We start from the raw sequence: 10,717 nt of genomic DNA, 5'->3' as shown, positions 1-10,717 counted from the left end.
AGTGGGACCCAGAAGAAAGCTATCTCCTTCAGCAACAAAGTTCTATTCTTACATACTGTCTATCTGTCTGTCTGTCTGTCTGTCTGTCTGTCCTCCTTTTAAGATAGGGTTTCATGTATCTGTACCCCAGGCTGGCCTGAACTTGTTCTGTAGCTGAGGGAGACTTTGTCTCCGTTTCTCACTTCTGAGTATTGAGATGACAGAAGTGTGCCACCACCACTGGGGCTGAAGCTCAAGCCAGGCTGTGTGCCAGGCAAGTACTCAACCAACGGAGTTCAGCCTTAGACCCAAGGTCTCAGCATCTCAAACTGTCTCAGAGACACTAGGGCTGTGCTCATGCCTTGGCTTCCGCACAAGAGCCTGTGAGGTACCACATGCTTTTAGTCCCAGCACTCAGGAGGAGGCAGAGGGATCTCTGTGAGTTTGGAGTCAGTCTGGTCTACATGGGGAGCTCCAGGACAGCTAGGACTGCAGAAGGAAGAGGAGGAAGAGGAAGAAGAAAAGGAGAAGGACGATGAGGAAGAGGAAAGAAGAAGAAGAGGAGGAGGAAGAGAAAGAGGAGGGAAAGGAGGAAGAGGAAGAGAAGGCAGTAGTGAATGAAGGTGGAAAAGGAGAAGAAGGTGGTGGTGGAGGAGGAGGAAGAGAAAAAGGAGAGGGAGAGGAAGAAGAAAGAAAGAAAGAAAGAAAGAAAGAAAGAAAGAAGGAAAGAAAGAAAGAAAGAAAGAAAGAAAGAAAGAAAGGAAGAAAGGAAGGAAGGAAGAAAGAAAGAATCAGCAGCACAAAGGAAGGACAGGATATTGATTTTTCAACACAAGCTCAAGATCTGGGCTGTGAAGAGATGGAATGTGCTCACATTAAAAAATAATGCTACGAGCGTCTCTTGTGCAAGAGAAACTTCCGCTGCCTGTGAGAACTGAGGAGTGAGAGGAGAGCATGAGACTGGCATTCTCCATAAGGACAGTCACTAGGAGAAAGCTATGACAGTGCTTCATCTCTCGGGTTCCCTTGGTGATAGGGGAGAAAGGAGACTTCTGTTGTCCAATTATTATGTAAACCAAGAAGAACGTTCACAGGGTTTTGAAGCATTTCCATCTAGGAAGAACTGAAGCCCATCAATATGAGATGTCTAAAAGCATCTGTGTCAACATCAGTGCTCGGCTTCCTTCTGACAGAACCCATCACCTGATGCCCGTGTGGCCGATGCCATCACATTTCCTGCTGAAAAGAGAACTCTTTAAGCGATGAGACACTCCAGGCTAACCTTCTCCACTTCTTAAACCATCTGAAGGAAGGAGGCAGCACAGTAAGCTGTGTGCGCATCCGGACCCGAGTTCAGATTCCCTGCACCTATATAAAAAGCCACGCATGACAGCATGTGTTGGTAACCCTAGAGCTGGTGAGGAAGGAGGCTGGGAGAGGGCAGATACAGGCGGATCTCAGGGGCTTGCTGGGCAGCCAGCCCTGTGGAAATGATGAGCCCAGGTGCAGCAGGACCCTGTTGAGAAATACAGTGGCGCCACAGAGGAAGCAACCTCACGTCCACTTCCGGTCTCCAGATCTCTCTCTCTCTCTCTCTCTCTCTCTCTCTCTCTCTCTCTCTCTCTCACACACACACACACACACACAAACACACACACCCCTGAGACACAGACCTTTCTACATGTAACCTCCTAGCACTCAGCTGACCACCTCAATCAAAATCAAGTATTATTTACAGATTTCTCTACTCTTGTACTCTGGGACAAACATTTGTTCAGCATTTCCTGAAACCAAAAGGCAGACTTCAAAGCTTTCCTGTTCCTCCACTGAAGTCCCTCAGGCGTGAGAAAGGCAGCTAGAATCCCCTTGCATGAAGCACGACTCTTCCAGGACAGCCACTGTGACATACAGAGAGCATGGGCACCAACAAGAAGGGATTCACAGACAGTGGACTGAGACACAGTTTCTATCTTCTCGGCTCAGACTGGCATAGACCGTTTTCGGTGTCTTTCCTGATGATGCATCTTCAGGACGGCTTATGTGGACACCTGCTGTGACTGGCGAGCTTGAGTGTCTCTGAGTGGCTTCTCAAACAATTATACTATTTCCTCTGTGCTCTTTTGTGCTAATGCCTGAAGCTGCTCAGACAAGATGAGGGGGAACAATAATAATAATCAAAAACAAAACAAAACCAGAAAACCAACACGGAAGTGTCTCCGTCTCTGGTGGAATTCATTGCTGCATTACAAACAGGTGAGTCTCTCTCCTCCTCAGCCCGGCTTGCTTCTTTGTCTAGCAACAAGGCCACTGTGTGCTGGCTAACCTCTAGGGCTAAGGTTTTGGGGGTATACTGAGGACAAGGGCAGTCAAACACATTCATAAAGCAGGCAGAAATGGAACATGACAGCTGGGCCATCCTTGCTAACTCCTTCCAGTGTCCGAGGACAGCCTCCGGCATGACAACGTTGTCTTCCGAGTTATGCGAATGCAGCAAAGCCCCTTTCTCCATCACTGTCTTCGCTTAGACAATCCCACATAAATCTTAGAACAACAGAAAAGCCACAAGCACATCAAACTGACACAGGCAATTTGGAAATAACGTCCAGAGGCTGGGGACATTGATGGATGCCTTAGTTCTATTACACCTCACAGTCCGGGAGTGAGGGTGGGGGTGGGGGAGAGAGGTGGGTGGTGGGGAGAGTGGGGAGGGAAGCACTGTCTATTTCCTGTTTACCCGGTGGGGAGGGTGGGAAGCTGGGGAGCAGGAAACCTTAGAAGCACTTTGCTCCAAATATATTTTGACAATCTTCCCCACTGTGATGGAGATAGATGATATTTTTTCCTGTCAGACTGAGGTCTCAAATCCAGACTGATTGCGTCAGCCGTACTTAGCATCAGTATTAAGACTGGCAAGGACGGGGAGGAGCAGAGACGTGTAGATGGCGGCAGGACAGCAAAGGGGAACCATTTTGGGAGACAGCTAGCATTGCTGTGTGAGGCTGAACAGAGACGCAGGGATCCTACTGCCAGGTTTAATTGTCAGCAGGTCCTCTGGCCTAGTCATCAAGCCACACGGGGCTTCAAGACAACAGAAAGGAAAGACAAACACGCATTAACACGAGAACCCTGGTGTGTGACAACTGTGGGTGTGCCACAGTGTTATCTAGAGGCAGGAATCGAACTGTAGAGACAGGCTAGCATGAAAACGCAGTTGAAGAATCTACAATGATCTTCATAATATAAAGGTTGGGAACAGGCCTAACTAAGCTCACTGCATGCAAACAACCACAGATAGAAGAATCTAAAAGCAAACAAGAGTTGGGTGCATGAGAGGAGCCAGCTGAGGAGGACTTTCGGGTCCTGGGGTGGGGTCGGGGTTGCTCAGTCTGGGAGGGACTTGCATCAGAGGGCCAGAGCAATGCTTGCTGCCTCTACCTCCTCATCTTTTCCTCCCTTCCTATCCTTTCTTCCTTCTTTCCCCATGCAATCCTGGCTCAGCTAGCCTGGCGCGCACAGAGATCTGCCTGCCTCTTCTCGCTGACTGCTGAGATTACTACCACACTCAGCCATCTCTCCCTCCCTCCCTCCTTCCTTTCTTTCCTTCCTTGATGAAAGGTTTCACTAGGACAGCCTAGGCTGTCCTTGAACCTGTGAACCTTCTGTCTCAGCCTCTTCAGTGCTGGGATCCAAAGCATGCCCCCTACCCTCATGCTCATTTTCTTAGATAGAGTAGACCGTGCCAATCCTGTCTGTTAGCTTCTGGACTCCGCCCAGGTAACACACTGGTTTGTCTGGGTTTCTATTAAGTAAACGAGGGAGAACCAGTCAATGGCTTCAAGCCACATAGTCAGTTCCAAAGCTTGGCTCCCTTAACTTGGACTCTGAACTAGCCCCCTTTCCATTCTTGTCATCAATTAAGCAAAAAGTAGATTCTTGGTCACTCCCAATCCCATCAAACAGAGGGTCTCTGGCTTTACTATATCTTAATCAAGAGCTGTGTTTTGTCGCAAATGGAACAGACTACATTTTCCAGCCTTGCTCCTCTTTTTGTTGTTGTTGTTGTTTTTCTTTACTTTTGCTTCTGCAACTTTCTTTATTAGACACTCTGCTCCATGCATGACTAAGAGGACTTCTATCCATCCTTCAAGGCTGCCTTCTCCCCAGTTCTGTTGCCAAGACTTCACCAAGCCTCCCAAGCCAGGTAGCATCTTTTCCTCATCCAAATTTCCAAAGACTTTGCTGCCGTCCTTCATTCTCTGTAGTTAACTCATTTAGCAGTTTCTGGAGGCGTCCCAGGTCCTCCCGTGTGTAGGGAGGACACTAGGACATGGGCTATGACAACTGGCACACTAGGAGCAGGCATGCCCCATGAACTAAAGCAGGGGGGGAGCTGGGCGGGATTCCTGGGTAGAAGAAATGGCAAGGGCAGAGGCCTGGACTCAGACCGAACATGGGTCATTCAAGAAAACAATGTGTGGAAGAGGAAGGGTGGTAAATGATCCCCAAGATGACGTTTGCCATCCTTGCGGCCAGTGGTGAGGTGACCTATATTTAGGTACTATGCTAACCCTTTTTTTTCCTTTAAATAATGATTTTTATTCTTTGAAGGTTTTTTTTCATACAGTTGGGTTTTCTTTAATTTTTAAATTTTTAATATTTTTAAGTGTGTGTGTGTGTGTGTGTGTGTGAATGTGCACATGAGCGCAGGTGCCTACAGAGGCCAGAGGTATGTATGATATTCTCCTGGAAGTGGTTGTGAGCTGCGTGATGTGGGTGCCGGGAGGCAAACTCAGGTCCCCTGGAAGAGTAGTGTGTGCTCTTAAGCGCTTAGCCAACTCTCCAGCCCACTTGTGAATCCCAACTCTCCAGCCCACTTGTGAATCTTAGCAGGATCAGACCGCACATAGGGCAGTAGTCCCCATCTCTTCCCTGGCCGGCCACAGCATGAATAGGGGGCCCAAGACTATGGCTAGGTAACAAAGCTGGGCGGTGGTGGCGCACGCCTGTAATCCCAGCACTTGGGAGGCAGAGGCAGGTGGATTTCTGAGTTCGAGGCCAGCCTGGTCTACAGAGTGAGTTCCAGGAAAGCCGGGGCTACACAGAGAAACCCTGCCTTCAAGAAACAAAACAAAACAAACAAAACAATAAAAGAAAGAAAACAAACCATGCGTGTCACTCTTCATCCAACCCTCCGTGGCAAGCTTTAAAATGTGTGAGCTGAAGTGTTTTGTGAAGTTTAATTCAAAAGCAGGCAAGGAAAAAAAAGCCATCAACAAACCCTCGGTATGGAAACTCAGGCCTCAGTCATCTGAGGGAGTGTCTGCAGGCCTGGATGTGTTTACAGACACCTCCCTCTTTGAGGAAAACACCACAAAGGAATACTTCGATAGGTGTTTAGTTCATCCTAAGATGCCCGTGAGAAGAAGAGCCAGGGAGGTTAGGAAAGAAGTTAAAGTTGGATTTGAGAGACCTTTTGTTTGTTTTGTAGCCATGGTTTTGCTTTGTAGCCTTGGCTAGCCTGGAACTCACTAAGTAGATCCAACCGACCTTGAACTTGCTGTGCTGTTCCAGCCTCCATTCTCCAGAGTGCTGGGACGAAAGGTCTGCGCCAGCACGCCCAGCCCCGGGGCTGAGATTCTTATGAGCTAAATTTCACTTGGGAAACAAGATATAATACCAAACGGACGTGGCAAGGCATGTTCTCAGTTAGGGACAGTCTTTTCATTTAAAGAAACTTCTTCCTGATCACGAGAGGGGACGCTAGAGATAATGAGCTGTTCCGGGATGGCAAAACAAACATTTGTATTGGGTGCTTTTTCCGAGAGCCTCACTTCCCAGCATGCTTTGATTTAAGATCCTTGTTCACTGATCTGTTGGTTCAGCTAGGGACCAAAAGGGAAAATGGCATCCTTTTGGGCCTGTGCTTTTATTTTTAATTAAGGTTCGTATCAGAGTGTGATCTATTCTAGGTCTGGTCTAATGTCTTTGAGGCAGTGGACCGAGGGGATTTCTGATGATTTGCATATCCATTTTTGTTATTATGGAAATACCCAGATCATTTAGGCAATAAGCCAGCCAAGAAAATGTGGCCCAAGGGAGCAAAGATGGAGTGCTAGACTCCACAGAAGAAAGCAAAATGGGGAAAGGAGGCAGGTGGTGCTTGGAAGCTGCCTGCCAATTTATAAGATCTCCAAACAGTCAGGGGTTTGCAAAAGTTTGTTGAGTTTCTCATCTCTTCAGGACAAGATGGGCTATCTACGCAAAGCTCAGAAGGGGGGCATCTGCTGGTGAGTGACATCCAGCAGTCCCGGGTTCCTAGGTACGGCCAACTATTCGAGAAGGAAAAGGCAGAGCCTTGACCTTACACACTGGTCTCTCGTCTTCCCTCCAAGCAAGTGGATATGCTACTAGGCTCTGAACCGCTTGGTAGGGGAAAGAGAGGTCTTCCCAGGGACTGCCTGTGTAGTTTCTAACTCTACAGCCGAGGAAAACAGGTTTGCAGGAAAGAGAAATTGGAGTATGTGCGTCTCTCAACTTGATGAATGTGGACACTCCCCTCTAGAGAACTAATTTTTGTGTATAATTAAACATGGAAATGCAATGTTTTCCAATCAACAGCCAATCAGTCTGTGTGACTCTGAATATCATTACTGGGAGGCTGTGATTTCCCTGTAAATTGCTTTTAGGTTTGCATTTTAAGGTTCTTTCTTCTAAGACTATGTTGACAGGTTGAACGTGAAGGGCCGAGGGAGTTCGCTCTGGTGTGGGTCCCCAGCTTACCACAGACCCTCCAGGTAGGCATTGAGGCCTTTGCGAATGACGTGTCCCAAATACCCGTTCTTCTCAGCCACGTGCTTTGCCCATCTGGAAAAGAAAAGAAAGTGAGAGGAAACCAGACAGGCTGCGGCAGATTAAATAATCACCTTTCCTCCTACGATCGTCATCAATCCCACTTGGGGAATATTTTCTTGTTTGAATTTTTATAAAGCAACAAAGCAGAACAGAATATTAAGAAGGTAAAGAGAATACATTTTGAGAGCTCTCGCCCAATGTCCTCATTTATAAATGCTGAAAAGCACCCTGCTATGGAAACAAAGCCATGTAACACACATAATTGTGTGTAACACACATTCTACTGATATAGAGAGACAGCTCCACAGAGGGTTCTATAACTGGTCCTATTGAAATAAGTTTACTGGACCTATCAGTACAGCCCAGAGGTACAACAGTGACTTAGTATGTGTCAGGCCTGAGGTTCAATCCCAGGTACCACAAAAATAAAAAATAAAAATAAATATATTTACTGATATTTGGTGCGGTGTTTAAGGTCTCTGTGTTTTTAATCTGTTCCCTAATGTATCCTAGAGGGGTTATTAGCAATTAATTACCACATTGTTATCTTTAGACTTAAACCACTGGAAAAAATTATAATGTTTTGCCAGGTGTGGTGGTATACATCTTCCATACCAAGCACTTGGGAGGCAGAAGCAGGAGAATTTTGTGACTTTGATGCCAGCTTGGTCTATATAGTGAGCTCCAGGACAGCCAGAGTTACACAGAGAAGCCCAGCTCTAGCCAAACCAAGTCAAACTAAAAGCATAAAATTGAACAGCTTTGAGTTGCTAGAAGGGGGAAATAGAATAAATTATAAAAAAATTAATTAATACAAAAGAGGGCTAAGAAAAGAGAAAACAAAAGATGGGAAATGAACTAGATAAAGTAAAACAGGAAATAATAAAATAGTATATTTTAAAGGTTTATTGTATTTGGTAGGTATGAGTATTTGCCTGCATATATATATATATATATATATATATATATATATATATATATATATATATCACATATATATATCACATGCATGCCTGGTACTCTCCAAAGGAGGTCAGGAACAGTCATTGGAGTCTCTAAAACTGGAGTTACAGCTGTCTGTGAGTCCCAGAAGTGTCCTCTGCAAGAGCAAAAATGCTCTTGACATAAGCCTTCTCTCTAGCCCTAAAGTAGTAGATTTTAAAGCCAAGTATATTAACATTTACATTAAATGTAAATGGGCTAAATATGCCAATTAAAAAGTAAAAAAAAATAAATAAAAAATTAATAACTCCCTAAAACTGTCAGATGGAATAATGTATATAAAACTCAACTATATGCTACCTATAAGAATTATACATTAAAAAAAAGATACATTAAAGGACAGAGAAAGAATTAAAGTCATTGGAGTCTAAGGACATGCCCACTAACAGATAAGAAGAATGTCGTAAAATTATACCAGAGTTTGGGCTGGAGAGACGGCTCAGCGGTTAAGAGCACTGACTGCTCTTCCAGAGGTCCTGAGTTCAATTCCCAGTACCCACATGGTGGCTCACAACCCTCTGTAATGGGATCTGATGCCCTCTTCTGGTGTGTATCTGGAGACAGCTACCGTGTACTCATGTACAGAAAATAATTCTAAAAAAAAAAAATTATACCAGAGTTCATTCAAAAAGCAGAATAAGTCTATGTGGTCCAATTACTTAAATTCAAGATATACAGTACAAAACTGTCATAACACAAGTTAAATCTACATACAGAGAAAGTTCTAACAATACATTTCTTTCAGCAAACGGCTTAACAAGCAGGACAGGAAAAGCCAGGAGGAACACAGAAGGTCCGAACAATGTAATCAACCAATTTGATGTATGCTGTATGCAGACTTTGAACTCAGAGTTTTAAAGACAGGAGAAAGCATCTAACAAAACTCTTCATATGCTCCTTGCCAAGCATGCTTCACAAGGATGGAGGTCACTAGACTACGCTCTCTGATCATCAAAGACAAAAGAGTACTAAGGAAATCTACACACAGTGAATGTTCGCCCCAAACACCTACATAACAATGTGAGAGGACTTCAAATTAGCCTAAGTTTTATCACCAAGGCAAGGTCAGGATGGATTTGATCCCAGATGTCTTTAGGAAAACATCCTTTTAGAGTGCCCGGCTACAGGTGAGATGTAGCCAAAGGCATGTTTCCTTTTACTATAAAGGGTGAAATATCTTAACTTTGTAGGTCATAAGCGGGCTTTCTTTGTTTGCTTTGTAACAAAGCACTTGTTATAAATGCAAAGAGTTTGCCAAGCCCTGCATATCCCAGAAGGCACCAGCCAGTATGTCACCCCTGAGCCACAGCGGGCCAGCCTTTGAAAAGCATTTTGGGTAAGTTAGAGTTTAAAAATGGTCCTCCTTGGTGGCTGGAGGGAGGGGTCAGTAGTTAGAGCACTTGCTGATTCTGCAAAGGACCCTGGGTCTGTGCCCACACAGGGCTCACAATTGTTTATAACTCAGTTCCAGGGGATCTGATGCCCTCTTCTGACCACTGTGGGCACTGCATTCACACAGTGCACAGAAATACACGCAGGCAAAGCACACATACACATAAAATATAAATTAGTGAATCCTTTTTGAAAATGTGCCTCCCAACCTATCATCAGGAGGTTATTGCAGCAAAAGTTCCAAGAAAACACTGGGAAGAAGAGGACTGACAAAGAGTGAGAGCCCAGGCTGGGGAGCCAAAGATGGAGCCAAACAGAGATGGAAGGGAGGGGACGCCCCAGAAGGCCACAAGTCAGTCACAGGGCAACGACACCATTGCCCAAAAAAGACCCCAGGAAGGATAATGCTGAGAGATTAATTGATAGAACTTGCAGAGTGTCTGGACACACTGAGAGGGGATTTAAGTGACACAAGGATTTGATCAAGACTATCAAATCTTTGATATTTGATGACACTGGAGAGATGGCTCAGCGGGGAAACCAGGGGACCTGGGTTTGACTCGCAGCCTCCATGTCTTGGCTTAACCCTTTCCGTGATCCAGTTCCGGGGTGATGCCCCCCTTTTGTGGCCCCCTTGGGATCTAGGCATACTGTGTGGTATACAGACATATGTGCAGGCAAAGTGCCCACACACGTAAAATAAAATAAGGTTAAAACTAAATAGTTATTTTTCTAAAATAAGATGGAAAATGATACACATATACATCTACAGAGACACTACAATAATACTTCCTCAGTAGATACTTAGACAAGAAAGAAAAAGCTAGCTAAGCATGGCTCGTGGCTTTGTAATATTAATTCAACCCTGATACTATGTTAACCAGGACCAAAAATCCCTGGGGAAGATGGCAGCAGACAGGAAGCCTTACTGGATCCTGGAAGGTAGCGGAGAAAGAAAACTGTCTCTGCATTCTCCCAGGAAGCATCCCTAGGCCAGGCCTGTGGTGAGGACACAGTGGTAAGGGCGTGCCGCCTCGAGGTGGGGGCCAGAAAGGAATAAGTAATAGTCAGACAGTGACTTATTCTATGGACCAGAAACTGGAGTGGGGTGAAAGGTGGAGGCGGGGGTTACTTGTTTTGCCTTGCTGGATTTTTATAATTAAAAATTTAAAATACTTTCCCTGTCAATTATTTGGTCTTCTTTTACATTCCAATTATATATTTTAGTTTTAGACCCACGTGTATGCCTTTGCAACACACACTTGTCTGGTAGCTAAGGATGTCAAAAGAGGGCCCATAGATGGTTATGAGCCACTATGCGGGTGATAGGAGTCGAACTCGGGTCCTCTGCAAGGGCAGCGAGTGTTGTAGTTGTTTTTGTTTCTTTTAAATCTACACAGAGGTATAACTGATAAGGGTAAAAACTGAATTTTAAAAGGTGCGGAGACAGAGAAATCAGCAGAAGGGAGGGTCGTGGGGAGAGGAATGAAAT

The 10,717-nt window shown here is 45.2% G+C and overlaps 1 protein-coding gene across 1 annotated transcript in view; it reads right to left on the bottom strand.

The window, feature by feature from the left end:
* Sel1l3 (SEL1L family member 3) overlaps window positions 1–10,717 on the bottom strand; it is a 107,777-nt gene that overhangs the window by 18,379 nt on the left and 78,681 nt on the right. The window contains exon 17 of the mRNA XM_052199416.1: window positions 6,760–6,843. Within this exon, the coding sequence (XP_052055376.1) occupies window positions 6,760–6,843 (84 nt within the window). The remainder of the gene's footprint in view (window positions 1–6,759; window positions 6,844–10,717) is intronic.

This window comes from Apodemus sylvaticus, chromosome 11 (genome assembly GCF_947179515.1).
Source record: "Apodemus sylvaticus chromosome 11, mApoSyl1.1, whole genome shotgun sequence".
NCBI lineage: Eukaryota > Metazoa > Chordata > Mammalia > Rodentia > Muridae > Apodemus > Apodemus sylvaticus.
The sequence above is the reverse complement of the archived record's forward strand: the minus strand, read 5'-3'. Positions and strand labels throughout refer to the sequence as shown.